At 39.3% G+C, this 22,687-nt stretch overlaps 1 protein-coding gene across 1 annotated transcript in view; it reads left to right on the top strand.

Annotated features, from left to right (window-relative positions):
* The first annotated feature begins 229 nt into the window (after positions 1–229).
* rtn4r (reticulon 4 receptor) overlaps positions 230–22,687 on the top strand; it is a 50,589-nt gene continuing 28,131 nt past the window's right edge. The window contains exon 1 of the mRNA XM_042000653.1: positions 230–780. Coding sequence (XP_041856587.1) covers positions 759–780 — 22 coding nt within the window. The 5' untranslated portion in view covers positions 230–758. The remainder of the gene's footprint in view (positions 781–22,687) is intronic.

The following is a 22,687-nucleotide window of genomic DNA, read 5'->3' as shown; positions in this document are numbered from 1 at the left end:
ATTAAATACTGTTTGCATTTTTTTTGCTTCTATTAACATAAAAACTCAACTTTTGAGAATTAAGAGGGATATTTTTTGTAGCGTGACACAGACCCATTAAAGATTAATCTCTGAATCCCCCCCTCTCTAGTCTTTCTGTCTCTTTCTGCCAGACGCACCTCCCTGCCCCGCCCTCCCTCGCTCTCCACCTCGCTGTGTCGAGCGCACACCGACGCGCGCCAGTGCGGCCGACATCCACGCTCACACCGCACTTTCCTCCGTGAAGCTACCTGGAGGGGAAATATACAGCGGAACAAGTGATCGGACTGGATATAAGCTACTATTACAAAAAGATGGATTTCACGCTGGTTTTTCGTTGATTCTCTACTTCTGTAATTGCACTTTCAGCTCTTGTCTCCAGAGCTGTGTGCGCGTCCCATATTTGATCATTTTAATTTAATTTATTTATTTATTTTTTTCCTTTGGATGGGGAGGGCGGTGTCGAGTATACTGATCCCAATTTGGATGTTTATTGCTGACAGATTTTTGTAATCCCTCGTCCACGTCCATGACTGAGCCAGGGTGCAGCCGGAGACGTGGCTCCCCACTCGGGAAAACCTACGGCTAAAGTTTGAAGGGTGCTTCGGTGCGTCCAGTCTCCCCCCACCACAACACTGGATTTGCAATCACCCATAAATTGCATTAAATATCTCCGCACTCGGGTGGGACTCATTTGGTTTGGATTTATAGCGCTTCTGGATTTCACCCCCATCTAAATCATGAGGACCGTCATTATTGATGGTGAGTAAATATTAGACACCAGGACCTCTTTGTGAAGTTTCCTCATTAAAGCAGACAGACAGGAGATTTTTGGGGGGTTACTGCGCACAGATACAATTCACCTTCGGGGCAGTGTCACCGCTCTGTGGAGAGCAAAAAAGATAAAACCAGGTGTCCTAATTGGAGTTTACTCCACTGGCTCCCCGCGGGTTGGTAAAACTGGTGTTTAACTGACACATAACAAAAAAAGATACCACTAATCTGCTTGCATGAAAACGTAGTTTTACATTTGAATGAGAAGAAGACGAAGAAGATGAACGAGAAAAAGAAAAACGATCCCTCATCACTTGCTGTTGTAAACGACCTTGACTTTGCAGCTTTTAACTGACTCATGATTCAGAGAAAAAAAAATAGCTACTCTTTCTACCTAGACTCCATTAGCATCCGTGTGACAGACTATGGGGTCATTATGTTTGTGCTGGTACATATGCTCTGCGTGATACTGCAACTTCACCCGGGCATCCATCCGCTTCAGTCCGTCTGGACGCTGTTAGGTAGAGCTTTGGGTGAAGTCTGCAGATGGTCCGCTTGGCGGCTCAGTAACACCGCCGCATCACACAACAAGCTCCTTGGCTTCCTAATGAGTGTTTTTATGGCATCCCACTCAGAGGTGCCGCCAAAAGTGACAGCAAACTGGGCTTCGTGGGTTTGGACTGGGAGTGGAGCTATTCTAATGAGAGCATGGACGCTCTCTCTCTCTCTCTCTCTCTCCTTCCCGCCAGAAATGGTTAAGAATTTAATTCTCTGGCAGAACAATGTCAAAACTGCGTTTGTGTATGTGCGTGTGCACTGATAATTGGTCAGAGGAGGGGCAAGGAGGAAGGGTGAAGCACCTGCATGCGTGTTTTTACTGCACCTGCGTGTCCCCAGCCTGTACTTGAGTCAATAAATAACTTATATTTAATGCAGTGCATATATTGACAGGTATGATGAGTGGTGTGTGATAAGAACTATAAATATGTGTTTTCATAGCAAATGATTTCTTACATCAAAAGAATGTGGGGAAAAGCCCCACCCGTGCATAAACTGCCTCAACATATACACATGCACAGTGATTATGCAACATGCTGCACACACACCATCTTCCTCACGATGTTCATTACTTGGGTAAAACTGGAGGATTAGGGTAAGAAAGCTGCAGATTATTGTAGGCCTACAGAATAACTGCATCTCACAACTAGCTAAATCAAAGAGGCACATCTGCTTGTGCATTCTCTTTGATATGTCACAGAGTGATGCAAATTCAAGTGCACACCCCATCACTGGTACAGAATGGCTATGAGTCCCTTGAACCCCTACAGGCAAGTTTTCATCACCCAGCTGCTGATGTGATTTAGCACCAGGGCACTAACGTACACCTATGTCTGATTCCTTTTTTCCTGCTGCAATTATAGTAGGTATCCATCTCTCAGGCGCCTGATTTAGCTGAGAAAATACGGCCTATATCGTGTCTTGCGTTTTAAGTGTCAGGGTGGGGAGGGACTTTAATTTACACTCTTTTCCAAGCAGTCAGCATATGATCAAATGTCTCTGTGGGAACGCTGTTTCTCGGGGGTGCTTTTGGTCCCTGTCTACTGCCAAGCAAAGCCAATAAAGTGCAAATGAATGGCTAAAACCATTATGGTGGAACTAAGAGCTTTCTCTTTTGGAGTTTTCAACCACTGCACAATCTTCTTCTTCTTTTTTTTTTTTTTTTTTTTTTTTTGCTCAATTAGTTAGCTTTGTTGTTGTCCTCTTTTTTCCCCTCTAAACTCTACCCATTTTTCAAAAATAGGCCACAAGATGCAACATCTGAAGTGAGGAAGATAATTGTTTAGAATTTATTAGAGCGTAAAAAAGGGATGTAAAAGGAAAAAGGAGTAGAACAGCTGATTTGCATAGCAGCTTTAGGTGAGATCAAACACCGTGCCATAACTTCACAATGAGACAAGGCATCTCTAGCCTCCTGAAAGGGAATGTGAAATTGATCCATCTTGGTGTTTGTATGGATGTTTACACAAGCACAGGGGGAGGGCTGCAGGGGTAATGTGCATGTGGGTGTAGTGCTCTGTCAGTTTATTGGGTGGTCTGAGTAAGGGGAAGTCATAGAGAGAAACAGAGAATTTTTCTTTTAGCTGTCTTTTGTAATGCTGTGTTGGATGCAACAAAATGACTGTAGATAGAATGTTTTTACATTCTATCTACAGTCATGTGGGCTCTAATTAAGTTTTTTTCAGCAATAATACAGATGAAATTATGTTTAAGGTTATCAGCCCAAAACTCGTAATATTGTGACATATGCTCTATTTAAAGTTTGTACTATTAGGAAAATATTTTCTATATGCTTCCAGATTAGGACATTTTTAGTTTTTTTCTTCCAAAGCTATTCAGCCTGAATATTCATGTATCCCCAGTATCAAGAAATATCTTATTCTTATACATAACCACAAGTCATTGTGTTTTCATTACTTTAGAATCAAACTTTTTCATTACAGACACCCATGTTGCACTGCAGTGTTACTTCAGTTGACCAGAAGGGAGAAACTAAACATGGTTCGTATGTGTCTTTGTTACATCCTTATTTTCTTTCCGTTTATATTTCTTATATCCTTTGAAGAGGATGATAAACCAGTAAACATTCAGTTGTTTGCAGTCTGGGGTTTTGCAGCTAAATGTCCAAGGATCTCCATTTCTGGTCCTCAACTGCTGCAAATTTTTAAAGCCACATTTCCAATAACGGATATGGGTCAGGTCAGGGCGAGTCAGGTCAGGATACATTTTTTTGGTGTTTCCACATGCGAAAAGCGGGAAAGGTATCCTAATATCTGACCCAGCCCATCCTACTTTGTTGGGATCCTTCTGTTGGGGTACCCAATCTAACCAACCCGACCTAAAAGGGTGGTGCTTGACACTACAATCCATTGACTTGTTGAGAAAAGTCATTCCATGTGTGGCCTGGCATAAAAACAAAGTGGGTATGACTCCTTGTTTAGAGCAACAGATTTTCTTTTTGTTGATTAAATCTCTGCTTAAAATGGCGTCATGAAGCAGCACCAAGAAGAAAGAACACAAATTGTTGGATGACCACCATTCTCCTCCTTTTTTTGAGTCGTGTTTTGATTCTACTTTAAGGAAGGCGCTGTGCTGCGATGGCGTCATGCTATTATGTAGCTGAGGCGTCTATCCCTATCCGACTGATACTCCACCTCTCAGGTTAAGGTTGGCTGTGGGAACGCAACGAGATTACAGCTTACAAACCAAATCTGGACCCTCACCGCCCCAACCCGACCTGCCCCCGTTGGTGGAAATGCTGCTGCAAAACATCTGATTGAAAGGAAAATGTTTCTCCAACAGCTTAAGCTCTGCACAATGACCTATTAATTTAAGTCAATTGTGTTGCACCAGGGAGACATCTAAAACCTGGAGTATAACGACCCCTAAAACAAGAGTAGGTGTAGATCACTGTACGAGAACGTTAGCAGTCGAGAACCATACTAGAATGTTAAACTTTTAGGGCTAATAAGCTCCATTATTTCTAAACTCCATTTTCATTCCCAGGGCATCAAATGTTATTGTCATAGCTCATGGTGTAACTGAAATATGCCTAAGGTATCTCTTGGAGTCTGTTGCAAAAGTGACATGCTGACAGCAAACGCTGAAAATGCCAGATTTTTTTAAATAAGCAACAAAGTAGTTGATGGGGAGTGGAAGGAAGCCACAGCACTCTCAAAGACGAGTCTTGAGCTGTCTCTTTGCTTCCTTGTCTTTCGTTCATTATTTACTTCTAATTTTACTGACTGGTTAATTTTAGGCATCACCCTTTCCTAGCAAAGATAAGCCTCTTAAAAGTACATTATTACATCAAATGAATCAAAACTACTTCAGAAGTGTGTTGATTAGTTTTTGCACCTTTGTGGTAAAGTTTTTAGGATGAACAGAAGCCACCAAAACTATGTTTAGCACAACAAAGACTTTGCTGCAGGATGCAAGTCTGACAAACAAAACCTTCCGTCTATCTTCTTCAACATGGTTTGGTTTTAGTTTGCAACAAAGTTAGCAGCATTTTTTTTTTTTTTTTTTTTTCTTCATTTTTTTTCAAGATGGCCTTGACCAGGCATTGAGGATGCATACAGAAAGTTGCCTTCCTTGGCTCCAGATGGTGCAGATATTGATTCTCAGTTGCACTTGACTTCTATGTAAACACAGCAATTTTAGTTCAGTAACTTAATCATCTCTTTGTTTTTTCATCAGTCAAAGAATCGTTACCAATTCACCTGCTTAGGAGAGTCATATTTCATATTTCTTTGCAGCAGAAAGTAAAGTAACTGTTTGATAAAGACTTTTAATCCCATTAATGTCTAAAATGCTCTTTTCATGTAATGCACTGTTGGGCAACATAATAGCATCTTTGGGGAGTTGTTGAATTTAAATAAGAAGATTTAGTTCTTACATGCAATTATTAATCTTTTTCAAGTTTTATGCATGGCAACTCTACTGCAAATACTTTGCATTTCTCTAAAATCACATAATTTTTTGGGGTGGACCAATGAACTATTTCATATTTGACATTTTATTTAAATTTGGCATTTTGTTCTTTCTACTTCAAATCTGGGCTTTTGCAAAGGATTAGAAGTGAGAACAGCTTGGGATCAATTGTATTAATATTTTATGGATTTCTCTGTGGCTAAAGGATAAAGATGTCAAACCCATGTGCTACAGAGGTAGATGGTATTAATGCCTTAGTTACAGCTACAGACTGCAGCAGGCTATCTGAGAGTGGATCTGCTATGTTCACTGCATCCTGATAAGCACACTGCTTCAGGGGGCTACTTTTAATTGGCCGCACATTTCAAGTTGTACTGAATTTGTTTATACGGTGCATCCACACATGCAGATAGATCCCCAATAATACATACACACATACACACACACGGGAAGGCATGCTGGCCTCAGATATCCTTGGAACCATCCACTCTAGGTTATCCCTTTCTCCCAGCCCTTCCCTGTTAATCAGCAAGACAGAGGACTAAGTGGATAAACGGGTGAAATTCCAATTGTTTTTCTTTTTTTTTCAGAGGAAGCTAAGGGGTGAAAATATAAAGCAGCAAGTAGTCAAAAATGAAATACACTATTCCCCCAGATTACCAGTTCTTAATCCTCTCTGTGGGTTATTATTGTACAGTGAGAAAATTTGGAGACAACCAGTGGCAAATATATTGCAGATTTGACTTTTAGCCCCCCTCCTCCCACCCACCACACACACACTCATTTCACCAAATTAGAAAATAAAATTAAGCATTGGGTCTTGTCTTGAGGAGGGTGTTAGAGACACGGCGCACCAGATGAAAGAGTTATGCAACTGTAGGGTGAGGCGGGTAGAGTCTTTATAGGGGATTTATTTGTGTATTTTAGTAAAATCCACTCTGACACTGTATAATAATCCTTTAAAGGTGCCTACACATACAGTACAGAAAGCATTAAACCCTTCAATAGCTTATGCCTAAACCAACCCCCCCGTCACACAAATGGACAAAAAACTGCAAGTGAAATTTGCACACAATATGCATTGCATCAAAGCTGTGTTGACACAAATGGGCCGACTGAGCCAGCAAAAAATCCCAAACCCCCATGGGAATGAACATGCTTCTGCTGATTCTCTAAACATGGCAATAACATTATACGGCAGCAGCTCATAACATGCACAAACAGAGCTGGTTAATTTGTCAAACACGCAGACCATCTCATTCTGCTGTGCAGATCCAGTCTGCAGTTTCATTGTTATTCTCTCTGAATCCTTTTAAAGCAACATTTACCACTTTTCTGTTTGCATTTCCTTGAAAGTTGAATGATATTTCTTATCTCCTTGCAGATACGAAAGTGTGTGCATAGCGACTTGAAAGCTGGTGACGCTGATTATACCACAATAGGGTGGCTGACTGATGGCCTAGTAAATTGTTAATTAGGCAGAGGAGAAGCCGCTCTTAAATTAGATGTGTGAATGGAGACATTGTCAGCCTTATAAGTCAAGCCTGCGCTGCTTCCTCTACTGAAGACTGAGCTGCCATTCTGATAAAGTGTCTGGCTGATCCTGGATATGAGCAGCTTTTAACTTTGGTTAGCATCAACACTAAAACACACTGATAAAAGTAGCAGAGGTTTGAGGTTACATTTTTAGCATCAAAAGATTGGTTTCCAAAAATATCAAAGTGTGCCTCCCTGTAAATGTTGTGTTAAATTATGAATATTCAGCTTCAGGAGATCCACAGAACTTGAGGGCTTTAAATATAATATGCCAAATTTAGCTAACATAAGCCATGATCTGAAGTCTGCTCTTATTTTGGCTGCTGTACCTTTATAGCTGGGCTGCAAAATGTTCATCTGTGGAGGTTTTTAACAAGGGATATCCTCAGGAAGAACCTTTTTTTTCTCCTCGGATAGATAAATATTCATTGGTATTTTTAGCCAATGTTGATCTCATTAGCAGTTGTGACATGAAATGAACTCCCTACCAATGCTTCTGATCATCCTGTGAATGTGCCCACTGTTTCCATTAGTTTGCAAACTTGACAGATGGGGGTTGGTGTTTTGATGCTGTGCCTCAAATCCCTGGCACCAAGTTGTTAACGCACTTAAGCTAAAGGAGTCACCTTTTCTACTGTATGAATCTTTGGATTCTGTTCATCTCGTTTTTTATTCCTCAGGAATGCGTTGGTGTGTTTTATGAGAAGAACAAACGCTGTCTGCTGAAGACTGCATGCATTAGCAAGCTTTCAAAAGGTAGTTCAAAAGTGTGGGGTGAATGAGGGAGTGGGGGGGCAGCTTGAATTAGACAGATGAATAAACTTCCATATAGAACAAATCTTGCAGAAATTCTGTAAGAGATTGTAATTTCGGTCACATTGCTATGCATTTACAGTGGTAATACGTCTCCCTGTGAGCTTGGTAGTTCACAGCTGAAATATGTATGTGGAGCCCTTCAAAAGAAATTGGTCGTCACTCCTCGGCTCAGGGGAAATTGATCTGTTATAGATGTGAAAGCTCATGCCATAGGAGCAAAATGTACAGTATATAATAAATACCTGTTCTAGCAGCTCTACACTAGAATTCTACCAACTTTAGGTAGTTTACAGACCTGCTTCATACACAAACAAGTGTGGCAAGTTAGAGTAAAATGATTTAAAGAGCAGGAAATTCATAATTCTGCGAACACTATTGAAAAATACGTATTTCTGAACATGCAAGATTAACAGTGGAATCAGTGATGATCTCACTCGTCCACTACAGTAAGACTAGCATTTAACCCTCGCTTTTAAAGAAGAACATTTCTTTTTATTTGCAAGCAATTGGACAGGGCTGCTCCCACAATACAAAATGCTATATCAAGAAAAGGCAACTGCTTTCAGAGTATACTAGATGTAATGTGTGTGTTTAGGGATGTCCAAGTGAATCATATTTTGCCATCAGTCATCCATGGGCCTGAAGTAGGTTATTCTTATTTAAATGCAAATCTGACAAGTGTGCTTAAACTCTACCCTGCTTTTGTCCTTTTGAATTTTATGCTGAATACATTTTCTTTCAGTCTGTGCATTATTTCATTTGCAGTTGCTTTCTCCAACTTACATTGTGTTGATCATTCTTCTCTTTATAATCATATTACCGCCTTGCGCATATGCTGCTCATCTTTCTGCCTTCACTCTCAGGTGTAAATGCTGATTATCTTGTGTAGATATCAGGGCATGGAAAATTAAATGTGACCACAGCTAGCCTGCCAGGATGTCCATTATAATGATATCTGTAATCTGCTGGGCTCAGGGGAAGGAATGAAGAGGGACGAGAAGATGATGATGCGGGAGGAATTCAGTACAGATCCGATGGCTGGCAGGAAGGCAGTGAACATGGACTTTTGCCATTGGTGAGGTCCAAATGGACCATATGGTATAGTTTGTTATAAGTTATGTGTACCAAAGTTCCATTCCAACACTGCAATAACATCCTTGGATAAAACCTTGAACAAATATATGTTATTTTCTTTTAAGGAGCTTCTGCACAGAGTATTAGGAATCACAAATATAGATTCCTTCATGTGACTAATTTTATCCAACTCAAATTATTGTAGATGATTACACAGGACATTTTGAGAGGCTGAAACAACAACATCTTGATAATCGACTCACAGCCCACAAGAATAAGCGGAAGACCTGTAAAAAACAATGGCATAGAATCCTTTTGCCATTCAGGATCATAGAGCGAACACCTACTTTAAATGCTATCAACCCATTAAATAGTGCAGCCATTATCTGCTGCTATCTCTCCCATAATTATGCTTCAGACTCACAAAACTCTATCTAATGGGGGACAGAAGGTGCGTATTATGCATTCTGATCACTGATAAGAACAAAGAGGCTGAGATTATTTCAGTGACCCCTTGCAGCTGAGTGAAGGTATGCATGTAAAATATCTGTAAAATGAGGTAGAAAGCTCACCCATCCATCCATGCATAGAACACGAAGAAGTCTAAAGTAATCTGCTCTTCATTTTTCAGTAAAAGTAGTTGCACATAGTAGGCTACTGCCCAATAGGGGTGCAGAAAAAAAGTAGTTTTTTAGACCGATCTTGATGCGGGCAATTCAGAATTGATGTGTAAATGTTAAATTTATATATATATATTTTGCTGTTAATTATTAACACAATGTTGAAGAACACAAAAGACCTGGACAGTCTGTGGCATAACAGACACAATGGCTAAGTGTAGAATCTGACCAGCACCTTCTGCTTCTACATGCTAGCTAAAAGCTAACTGAAAGCGAGCATGTAGAAGTACTTCGGCTTCTATTGGTGGCTTCGTTTGCAAAGAAAGTCAGATTGGTTTGGGGAGGTGTGAATGCACGGACGAGCTCTGATGCAGATCAAAGAAGTGAACTCTGGTCCGCTTACAAATGTAGCTCTTACTTTGCTTCAAGTGAACTAAATACAGGAAGTGGACTACAGGGTAAACACAACCAAAACATTTGCGCTTGTCAGACGATCGGCGGCTCTGGCCGGGAGAAATGGCTTGCAGTCAGATGTGGAAGAATGCAGTAAAGTTCATCTAGAAAAATGGTCAACCCAAGACTGCTAGGATTTGATAGAGTCCCATGTGTTGCTCTTACGTGGTGAAAACAAAAATTGTCCTGCATTAACCAGTAGATGCAAGATTTTTCTCTTTGTTTGTCACAACAAATGTGAGAAACCATGTCACTTAGTAGTAATCAAGTAATCTCACAAGGAAAAAAAAATGCAATCAGTCATCATTTTATAATCATATTGTGGCTTCTTTCTGTTAAGATATTCTCAGTGTTTGTGTGCACATTTTGTAAAATAACACTTTGTTATTGGCTGGTATTTTGGTCCAAGTCTTTAAGCAAGCCCAGCTGGTTTTCAGACTTGTTAAATGGATCATCATCAACTCAGGTGTGAAGTCATTCCCACTTCCACTGCACCATTAGCCTAGTAGGAGGAATCCCACTGGCCTTTCTGATACGAGTGATGACAACAAATTAACAGGTCATAGCAGCACAATGAACAGACAAATTCACCTGATGAGCATAAGATTGCACCAGTGATATGTCACTGCTCTGGATGTGTCAGGTTGTCTCAATTTCCATACCCGTTAATCTAAAATGGTGCTTGTTTTCACATGCTCGTGCATGGGTCCAACAAAGCTTATCATCAAAGCAATTATTCCTGTGTGTGTGAGAGAGAGGAGCACTGCCAACACTCCATCTCTGAGCTGTAAACAAATTACGTGAAGGGGATCTTCCTGATGTCTGCACGACAAAACAAAAGATTTCCAATCCGCACTTGTCCTATGGTCCTCAAACAGGAGATACTTGTGGGAGGGAAACTTGCCAAACTGGATGAAAATATGGCGTGATCTTTTTTTTTTTTTCTTGGTTTTTGTTTTTTTACGCTTTTAGCTGTTATTAAAAATGTAGCCCTTCCCCATTTGTTTGGATAATGAGTTTTGACAGAGCCAGCCTTTCCTCTGGAAGCATAAATCAAAGCCTGAAATTTCCACCTGGCACTTTCAAGATATAATTGATGGAGGTACATTTGTCGTATGCTTCCTTAGATATAATGTGATTTAAATTGATGCCAATAAGTCATAGAAGGTTAATTTTACCGGCGTGATTTCATAGTTAGTTAAGCAACTGTCGACTTGCGTTTAAGCCCTTCTGTCTGTCTTGTGGAATTGTCTGGTGTTTTTCAGTGAATCTTTGGGTGGTTTTGCTGTGGGTAATTGACAGGTTATGTTTTATCCCCTTTCCGTATCTGCCGTGAAAGGCATTAGCATATTGAGTTTCGTTCCTTGACTGTGAAGTGATTCCCTCATTGCATTTAAAAGGTATCGCAAGAATAGGCGGCACATTATACCACAGAGAAATATGAGACAGGAGAAAGAGCACACTCTTCCGGCACTTCTCCTCTCAGCTCATACACACTTCAGCAGAACAAGCTTAACATCTCTGTGCATAGAGGTAAGCACACACTGGCTGCTTGAACCTCTCGCTACATGCTGACTCATTCAAGGTTCAGCAGGTGGACAATATTTTGAGGACGGGTGAGTGGTTCATGTTACATTCCGATCTTCCACAGTTGACTTTGGTGAAACAGTCAGGAAAAAGTTATGCCTTTACTTCTAAGTTAAAATCCCTCTGCAACCCATTCCCCATTTTTTCTCTGTCTTTCGTGGCTCTTGAATAAAGATTTCCTTCATCTCCATCCAAATTATATGTAATTTTATTTAATTTAGCCATTGTACATATTTTACATAAGGTATTTGGTTTTGTAATACATGACAGAGGGAGCAGGAAACCACTAATTTTACTCCAGGGAGAAAAAGGAATTGAATTGAATAAAATATCTTATGCGTGTTTTAAGATTGCAAGAACATAATCTAGCAAGTCTTTTACCACCTTATATGAAGGAGTTGAAACACCAACTCTTGGATGATATCAAAGCTGCAAATGCATCTATTTGACATGGCAGCAGGATTTATTATCATCAGTGTGGAGGTTTTGTAACATGGACTCAACATGTCTCACTGATAGTTTCTTGTTAATGTAACCTTCCCAAACCATCCTGTTGTCTACCTCCCTGTTGGGCAATTCTCTGAGCCTTATTTAGTGCACCTTTTCATCAGTGAGCTCTGTTTTGGATAAATAAGCCAACCATCAAACTCAGTTGACCTTCCTTCAAGCAGCTTCTAGATTAATATGACAGGAAAAGAAAGCTGGTGGTTTGGACAGAAGATGTATTGCTCCCAGTGGAGGTGATATATCCGGCAAAATGACTGTGCCAATTTTCTTTACCTTGACAAAAAAATAATAAATAAAAACCTGTCAATAACGAAGACCCCCAAAATATGGGATAATCAGGTCCATTAATTAATTTAAAAATATGCACCATTTCATTGCTCTTTAAGTTATTATTGTATTAAATTTTACTGAAAATGATTTATAATCTAAAACTAATCTGAAGTTAACAAAATATTCACTATTTTCTATACTTTTCATGGTCAAGTTTGATTATGAAAACCTAAACCTGTTTTTAACAGGTATGTTGCATTTTTTTTTGCCATTTTTAACTAAAAATTAAAACATATTTTAGGATACATAACTCGTTTGATAATTTTCTTTTTCTTTTTATTTTCCTGCTTTTTGTAATTGTCTTCAACAAATCAAGATCATGAGTAAATTTTCTCCACAGGTTCCTATAGATCATCAGACACAATGAAGCGGTGTTTATTTAAACTGATAAGTTCATCCACCATGAGGAATTTCTTAGACATAGTTCATAGTCTCTGTTCTATGCAGTCTCATATTAAAATGTGTAATACAGCCCATATTTGAAAACTTGCATGTTTATTAATTTATTTATTGAATTTATCATATGACGACACACACATTTTTCCCAAGACTAAGTTTTACTATACCTGTAAAACCTGAGGTATAAGTCGGAAATGATTTGGGGTCACTTGTTGCATCAGTTCCATCTGCACATGGTATTGTAATGGAAACTTGCTAATTAAAAAGCTGCAGCAGCATGCAGAAGAAACCATAAACAGCTATTAGCCTCTAGTGTGAATGAACTCCGTTTCATCACAGTTCATATGAGGGAGTTGTCAGGAATGACTGGGGACTGGACACTTTATTACAGATGAGGGAGTGAGAGGAGATGTAGTTTACTGGTCTCTTTGCTTCGGAGCTGTCTTATTTACGGAATCTGCGGGGTGTTTTCTGCAGGGGGTTTTATTGTGCACATTGTCAGCCGAAGCTGAAATAATGTTGATCTGTTTGATGTTTTGACATTTTTCCCTCTTGAAAGACTGAAAACACTGGCTTCTCTTAGCTTTTGTTACTTCCCTTCTTATTTTGTTCAACCCATATTTATTGGTCTTTCATGTCAACCCGAGGATATGTTTACTTTCTGACAAGAAGATGTCTCCCTTTTCTCTCTTGATAACAGGCCTTCTGATGTTTCATGTACTCCAGTGGAAACCTTTTCCACATTTTTTTGACTGGCATTGAAACAGCTCCTCCATAATGATTTTTATGTTGATACTATCTCACATTATTTACCCGCCTGTATGCAATACCGCCTTCATCCACTTGGCCCCTTGCTGTTGCTGTTGTTGTGAGAACTATCCTCATGTGCAACACATTCTCCATGAGACAGAGTTGTAGCTGTGCATATTGAGACTGTATTACAGTATCGACTCATCCACTTAATGGAGAATCTGCACCGTTTACAACTAATTAAAGCCATTAAAAGGGGCATACACTAATGCATTTTTGCACAGATAACAGAAACATGAGTTCATTTTACCAGGAGGTCAAGACAGGAGTGATTAACTGTAATTAACTGATATTAAAGTTACAGCGTGACATCCTAGAGACTCATCAAGATGGTGGCCAGGGTGCCGAGTGCTGATATGGGTGTCATCAAATCTGTAACAGATTGCTTCTTACGCATAATGCTATTTGGCTCAAAAGTTCTTCTTAAGAAATAACAGTAAAAAAAAACAAAAAGACAAAAGACAAAACTATTATAAAAAAAACTGGATGTTTAGAGAGTGCATGTATTGGATGAGTGGATCCGTTTTCCACTTAATTAGTTAATCATTAGCATCTACATTTTCTTTTTTTCTTTTTTTTTTTTCTTTTTCTTTAACCCAGGCCAGCAATGAAAAGAAACAAACTTTTGGATATAAAATGGAAGCTGGCACCAAGATGGAAATATGGCGTTTATGTTTTCAAATGTGTTACAACCACAGATTCTACTGCAGTTTTGTAGACGCATGTACTGAAGTATTTGCTGAAACTCAGCTTCTCTCCAGAACAACCATAAAAAGCAGCTGTTATGACAAATTGCATGTTACATCACCAAAATTAACATACAAAATAGTCTGGTTTTGACCTACAATGTACCAAGTTGCTTCTACTTTATCCTATTTTCATTATCTGCCATTCTAATGGAGGATTATGCAGGTTAAATGCATGAAGGACTTGCATAATGGCTGTGGCTCTGCACAAATAGTTATTTCTGTCCATCAACAGCCTCTGAGCACAAAGTGTTCTATATCCTCTTCTTCAGATACCCATATGCCCATCATACAAACCGTGATGCTAATTTACACCTTTGAAAATCCAGCGAGACAGGTGTGATCTGAGTTTCTCTGCAGGATGTGTTGTACGAATAAGCAGAAATTATATAGCTAAATATTCACCATCCAGATGTCGATTCAAGAGACAAAACAGGGCCTCATTTCTGCCACAAAGAGCGAGATGAAAGGAGATTGCTTTAAGAGTTCCTTCACCTAAGGTAAGCTGTTGCTAAGCTGAGTATGCAGTTATCTCTCATCCACTGTGCTGAATACAGGAAGGGAGGAAAGTAAGGGGTGGGGGGCATTTCATTGCCAAATTGACTCCATCTTCAAAGAGATATTAACACAGCACCAGTTTCCCTTTTATCTTCCTTTAATTTCAAGGATGCTCTCCCAAATTAAAATGCAGTGTGACTGAAATAAAACTAAAACATAAGAGGCACAAAAGAAGAATACTGTCCCGCTGTTTCATTCTGGTATATGGGAAGGAAACCAAATCATAGTCAAGGATGCTCACAAAACAATATATATAATAGATACGTGAGTTTAACCTCTGAGAGTACTTAGTCGCTTAGTTGAACTGTCAGGTTGATTAACATTTATGTGGCATAATAATTGATGCATACAGTTTTGAACTAAGCACTTGAAAAGTGCATTCATTTTTTAAATAAATAAATACAGACTTGCATTGTTATCAAGTCAGTTTGTTGAAAAGTGAGCTGATGATGAAGTAATGTTTCCTCTCAAATGTTGTTTGGAATGTAAAACAAATTGTGAAACTTCCTAATAGAGATTTATAATAAAAGTGTTTTACAACATTTAATATATTTCTACCTAAATGTAATCTTAGACACAATCAGAGTATTAGACAAGTCTTCAAGTAGTAAGTAAACAAAGAAAACTAAAATATACAATTTAGTTAATTAGTGATTAGCCATATTTAATGTATATGTTGTAGAAAGATGGAATGACAATTAAAAAAGCTTGTGCTAGATGGATGTCCGTCCCGTAGTCTCTTTTATAAGATTAGCAGTCTAATGAAGTCCTGCATCCTCCATCTTCTTGTAAATAGTGATTCTAATTATATGCAATGGGTACATGTTGTCCAAAAACTCCGCATCAAAGGCTGAACATCATCACATTTTTGGAACTTGGATGGACCTTAAACTTGCCCGTTATCATGTCCGCTATCATGTAGTGGGCTTTAGTGGCCATTATCAATGCTGGAGAGAGGACAGGAAGGTATGCAGTTAGAGAAGATGAGTATGTTGTAGCGAATGGTCACACGAGGATCTTGTACCTGTGCTAGATGCAACAAGGAAGAACTTTCACCATCCATACATGGGACTTCTGTTCAACAAGTTGAGCTACCCAGCTCCATAAGGCCCATTTATGCTCCCTTATGTGGATAAATAGTTTCGCGTCAGTTCCTCCACTAGTGGGCAGTGCTAAGTTCAGGGTTCACTCCCACGAGCTGACTTCAGTTTCAGACACCGTTTGGCACTGGCAATGTATGTCTAGAAAGTTTTCAACCACCCAACATACCCTAAACATTCGCATATAGTCTTTCTTCAAAAGCTCCCACAATTCCTTAAGTTGTTGTGCTCATCTTCATTCTTCTTCTGCTCTTTTGTTCCCTTCCTAATTCTCTTCTTCTTCTCTGATTTGTTTCTTTCTCTGGTCACATGTCAGCTATTCTGCTCCACACTGCCCCCGTGATTTCCAGTGATACTGTGGGCTTTAGTGCCTCTTCTGCGTCAAGCGACAGATAGCTAAGCTCCCTAAAAACAAACCAAACAACCACTGCAGAAGACGGCAAAAACTGTCTGTCCGTCTTTGTATCCGTCTTCTGCGTTGGGCATAAATGGGTCTTAGGCATGTCATTTTAAGTGTTTGTTATGAAAATGCAAAGTTTTGCTCTGTGGATCTTTAATAAAATAAAAATGTTATTAATCTGAGGCGGGAATTATAAATAAATTGGCTATTACAGGAATTGTATTTATTACATTCATACATAATGACTTCCAGGTCCTTCAACAGCATTTCAGTTACATGAGCGTTTGGAATCTAGTTTGGTTTTTCAAGGCCAATGTCTATATAAACCAGTGTCTCTTGAGATTAGATCCCAGGTGTCTTGACAGTTACCTGGTCATACTTCCATCAGGGCATCAAGATGTCTTGGCACATGTACCCATGAATGATTATCACCTGATTGAAATCATTTCTCTCTTATTTATTCAAAATGTCAAATTCGTGCCTTCTGTATCTGACTAAGATGTTCATTTGTGGAAAATGTCATATTGTTTAAGGTCTCAGATATAAAATACAGAAAATTCAAAAGTGGTTACAAACTTTCAAGCACATCTGAATCTTCTGGCATCCAACAGATCTCTCAAATCAGTAGGCAAAATAAAATATTCTATTTTGGATCAACAGCTGCCACATAACAAAACCTACAGTACATCTAACAGCATGACTGCAAGACAAAACCCAAGGAGCAACCCCATGTGAATATATTTCAATGGCCTTATGTGTCTTTGAAAGTTTTTTTTTTTAATGTCTTTGAGCTGTGCTTCATATGAAAACAAAAAGTGTCTTTTAACCATGTCCCCTTGGCTACAGTACACATCCTTGTTCCTTCTCTGCATTGCCAAGCAGCAGCCTGGTGTAGAAGATCGAGTGTCACAACAGCTTCTCAAAGGAAGATTTCAGCTGCCTCCTCCCCATGCTGCATCGCTGTCACAGACATTGCATGTTTAAGATAAAACAGGGAAGAAAGACCTTGGAAAATGATGTAGCAGGAGTGGTGATGGCACATAAGATCAGATTGCGGTGGGGAGCTCTGGGAGCTGAGAAAAGCAGGGAGAAACAGGAAGGGATAACATGCATACTAATTCAACCCTCTACCTTCTACTTCGCATAGAAGGGTCTTTTCTTTAGTTTTGAATTTCACTATCTTTATTTATGGGGTCTTCAGCGTATTCCAGCTACCATATGAAGCACTCATGAATCACCAGTCTAAGGTTGCTTCCAATCTCTCTCATCAATCTGTCGTCACAATTCCCGTCCAATTGACTTTACCTTGGTGTTAGTCTGATAGAGGTGTCTGCACCACACAGAAGTCATTTAGCAATGATATTATGTGGATAATAAGTGACACAGCATATTGACCCAGCTAATTGACTCAGAAATGATAGTAGTAAGAAGATAAATTACAGGGTGTCTGTAATATATTTATGACATTAGCTGTATACTGTAACACAGTGAATACCTGCAGAGCTGCTTAGATGGGTTATCTGTCTGAGAGGAGGTGATGAAAACTAATGAAGGTGACTGTAATAACTATTAGCTTGGAGCATAGCAAGGCACAGATATGGTGTAGCAAATGATTCTGAGACCCTTTGGTCATATATAGTCTTGATGTGTTGAGGTACTCTATAACTTTGACTATCAATCATGTCTTTAATAATGGCAGTGTTTATTTTTTTATATAAAAAATATGAATAAGAATTAAGGTCCATAAATCATATGAAAACAAACCATAAAGAGAATATCTAAATTTCCATGAGCCCACCAAACCACCTTGCTTTGTCAGACCAGCAGTGGAAAAAATTAAAGATAATGTGTCGTGTGTTAATAAGTCCTCACAAGTCAGCATCAGACCCCCTCAAAATCTTCAAACTAAGTACAATAAGTGGAAAACATCTGAAAGTCTACAAATAAATACAAGGCATATTTAGTCTCTTTATACCTCCTCAAAATACTGTTGTTTATTTTTAACTGTAGAGAATGCAACCCAGAAAAATTAGGATGTATTTTTAAAGTGACTGCAGTGTGAAAAAAGATAACTTGACATACACTGAAAAAAAATGGCAACGTTTAACTGCAGGGTTGGATGTAGGACAGAAAATGTCAAAATACAGCTCTGAACAAGAGAGCATGGCAGAGTTTGGCATGGGACCTCTGTCTAAGTCCCTGACATTCACACCAGCAACACAATGCCTCAAAACAAGATTTCCCAACAGAAAAAAGACAGTCTTCTTCTGAGTAGCCCAAAGATGTTTTTGTCTGACATCCATAGACAAATATGTAGTGGAAGAAAAAATTTTGGTTGGTCAGGTTTTTACTTCTGCAAGGTTTTTGTATTTCAGGAAAGAGGCATGACAATAAAAATTGAGAGAAAGCAGAATCGGTCCTTTATCATTGCTGTATTTATTTTTAATCAGAAATAGGCTTTGGCTTTTTATTTGAAGACATGAGCAATTGCTTCAAGATTACTCAGAGCCATAGCTTTTAAAACAGACAAACAAAAGAAAAAAATAAAATATTTAAACCTCAGTTCATCTGAACCTATTTTCCCAGCTGACTGGATGTAAAATATTAAGCAGAAAACCTTCACCTGGGTGTGTCTGTAGAAAGTAAATGCTTGTTAATTCAACTGACAGGCTCAGATAGTTATTTTAAGATTGCAGAAAGGATCTTTACTGAAGTCTTGCTGAATGACATCAGTTATATGTGAACAACCCAGTAATCACCTAGGAGGTGAGCTGTTGTCTGAGGAAAACACAACTGTAAGAAAACATTATGGAAATAATGGCACAGTGCTTTCTTCAGAAGAAAATAATGCTACACAGAGCAGAAAACTCAATGGATGTACTGGTGAGTGGGATGTGCTGAAGTCTGGGTAATTGTTCCACAAAAGGATTTAAGAACTGAAATGACCATCAACAGTCAAATAGTAGAAGAATAAACAAAGGAAATCATCTTTTACTTTACTGCTCTAGGGGGGAAAAAGCTTGTTTTAGACTATGTGGAAGTAATTTAATTATCTTAAGTTTCTCTTCCAGCTGTTTTTGCTTGTCTCTCCATGTCCTCATTATCACTGTCCTCTTTTGTACTGTACACTTTGGCTCAAACAAAAGGGGATGGCCATCAAGTTCAAATGCCCTTCTCAAATAGACAAAATCAATTAAATATTCAGTGCTGAAATTAATTAATGTCAGCAGTTTCTCTATTTCTGTGGCTATGAACCATGAAATGAACGATCTGCTATTATTAGGATGACTTCTCCTTTTGTAAATATCACATAGCATGTTTCTTCTTTTGAATTACACAAGCACTGAAAGGGACAACATAACTGAGACAGGAAGAAGCTAAATACAAAGAATAAGGTCTATTTCTATGAAGATTCTTAATGTTTAATCTGTCAGCAACCAATGCGCTCACTTTTACACTGCAGCAGATGTAATCCCTCTCAGCTCTTTGCTGCACAACACAGTTGTTTAACAATCTTGAGCAAACTTGATCTTGAATTCTTATTAGAATCAGCCTCAGATGCAGTTTGGAGTGCCCATCAACATTTTCATCTAAACACAAGCTGAAAGTGGGCTTGTATTGTTAGTATAAGTGATGGAATTAATCACGTGCATGGTGGATTTCTTTTTTTTTTTTTTTAATTCTGGAAAATGTGCTTTACAACAAAAGCCTGTGAAAGCAGGGGCAAAGCTAGAGGGGTGGCCAGGGTGGCACTGACTACCTCTGAAATCTGATAGGACACCCTAGATGCTACCTCAGGTGATTGGCAGTTCACTGGAGGTGGCTGCATGTTTCTAGAAGAGATTTTGTCTCTGTGCAAGTACAACTACTAATGCTATGGAAGGCTACTAACTAGATGTTAGCCTGAAGCTACATAGCAGTACTAATCTGTTAGCCATTTACAATGTCATATTTAGTTTTCACTTGGATTGAGAATAAACTATAAATATGCTCAAATGTACCTCAGTATCCAAGTTACTTAGCACTGACTAAGCTAGAGCTACGTGAGCTAGCTTAATTTAGACAGGAGGCTAGCAAGGATCCTACAGATTTTAAAGGTCCCATATTATACACTTTATTCCCAATCTGAGACCATTCATTAATATCTAAATGAAATATTTCCGCCATGGTATGGACAAATCGACCCTCAGTTTGAGTGCAGCGGCTTCTCTTCACTTCCCTCTTTTTAGCAGCTTCAGAAATGTGCCGTTTATGGTGGGCGGAACCCTGGTGGAGCAGCTCAGCTGTTGGCTCCGCCCATCGCATCGCCCGTCATGAGGTGATTGACAGGTTAATATATTTTCAAGCTATCAGACTAATAAGGCCGAAACGATAAAATAACTACCAGCTCTTACCTCTCCAGCTGTGTCACGGACAGTTGGTATTGAACCTGGCTTCAGCTTCAAACGGTCGGCGAAGCCTGCTTTCCATGCCCCCATGTTGTGGAAACAGTCCTCTTTGAAATGCTGGCCACAGACATGCAAAACCTTTGGAAGTTTTCCAGGTACATTTCCTCCAAAAATAAAATAAAATTAATCCACTCAGTCCTCGTGGGTTCAGTGGATGGAAGTAAAAAAAACGTTTTCGTGTTCATTTATGCAGCCACAAACAGAACAGTGCTTCTGTCGCTTAGCCATGTCCGCTAACGAGGGTTGCCGAAGAGGGAAAAACATTGGGCGCTAGGTGATTTTTAGAGGGCGGGCTTTGAGAGCCGGTAGACGGGTCCATCGCTCTGTGGGGAGTGGTTATTGTCCCTTATGACGTCATAACGTACACGCTTTCAAACAAGCTCATTTCAGCGCTTACTTCCCTAGAGGTGGAGCAGGGGGGAGAGAGAGCGCCTGAAAGAGTTTCACACTTACGGGTCTCCTACACATGCGGGGGGACCAGTATGACTGTTCCAAAACCATTAAAAAGTGAATTTTGCATAATATGGGACCTTTAAAGTAAGCTAAGGCATGGAACTGTGGAGAAATATATCCTCTAACCAGACTTATTTTGTACAAAAAGATATAAGAATGAAGAGAAAGGCTGAGACAGACCCCAGCCCCAGTGTCATAAGCTCCCAACATGGAACTAGCCACACAAGTTCATGACATGTTCAGACACGAGTCTATTACCACCACCAGACAGTGAGCCAGAACTGCTGAGGCTGGGGTATGCAGTTTCCCTGCTGCAATACACATCTAACACCCCCAAAACAACCAGCTTACCTTTCTATGGACAGATTATGAACGTAAAGATGATTTATTTCTCACGTCTCTCTAATGTGACTACTGTTATCACAGCAGTGCATGTGAATGTGTGTGTAAGAGAGAGGAAAACAATAATTTATCTTCCTAATACTCTTTCTAATACTGTCTTTCCCACCACTGGAACTTCTTGTATTTTATCCATTTTATTTTAGCCTTTTCTTTCTGTTTTTATTTAATTAATTTTATTTCCTTTAATGTTTGTTATTGTATTGCTTTCTGCACCTTGCTGTAAGGTTTTATATAAAGCACTTTGAATTGTCTTGTACATGAAATGTGCTATACAAATAAACTTGCCTTGCCTTGCCTTCTTACTATACGACACCCTTCATACAGTCTCGCCCACCGTCTAGCCACCCCATGTATAAAAGTCTAGCTCTGTCACCGTGTGAAAATGTTGAGCCATCTTGACCTCTCCAAGAAACTGAGGTTCTCTCTAGTTGGCTCCTTTGGTGCCTATTTAAGGAGCTGCCAGTTTGCTCTCCTTATTTTATCTGAGCCACAGAGTGGCTACTGGAGTCCACATGATTGATGTGGTCTCATCTCTCAGGCTGTCACGCTTTCCTGATAAGCAGATACTTTATCAACTTCGTTTGGCGAGTGTGTCAAGTCTCACTGCTCACAAGAAAGTCTAAGCTCTTTTGGGGAATAGACTCCAAATGGTGACCTTAGGCCTGATCTTCAAAGTGTCCATTTAAGTGCAAGGTCCCATCAGATAAGTTCTTCTGGTAGAATTTTAGTCTTGAGGAAAAGGTACAAACCAACTGTGTTTGTTTCTGGGGTGTGAGATTGTATTGAAAGAGCAGGAAATGTTCAAGTTTTGATCAGTGGCATTTTGGAAGGTGACAAACCTCTGATAGTACATTTAAATGTATAAGCGGATTCCTGCTGTTCGCTTATCCCTGCTTTGGGTCTCAGTTTAGAGACATATATATATATATATATATATATATATATAATACAAAGAGTAATCAACACAGTCGCTTTGCTAGCAATAAGGTGATGGCTTTGCATTTTCACGTCAAAGCTCTGCCAGCTCCATCAGAGGGCAGCCTGCACAGAGCAAATTGTACAACACTATGTAATAGGACTCGTCACTTATAAAGGCCAGTTCCTTATCTTGTCCATATAAGATCCTTCTGGTTTAGAAACATTAGGTCGTAACCCTCATGTCCAA

This window comes from Melanotaenia boesemani, chromosome 11 (assembly GCF_017639745.1).
Source record: "Melanotaenia boesemani isolate fMelBoe1 chromosome 11, fMelBoe1.pri, whole genome shotgun sequence".
Classification (NCBI taxonomy): domain Eukaryota; kingdom Metazoa; phylum Chordata; class Actinopteri; order Atheriniformes; family Melanotaeniidae; genus Melanotaenia; species Melanotaenia boesemani.
The sequence above is the reverse complement of the archived record's forward strand: the minus strand, read 5'-3'. Positions and strand labels throughout refer to the sequence as shown.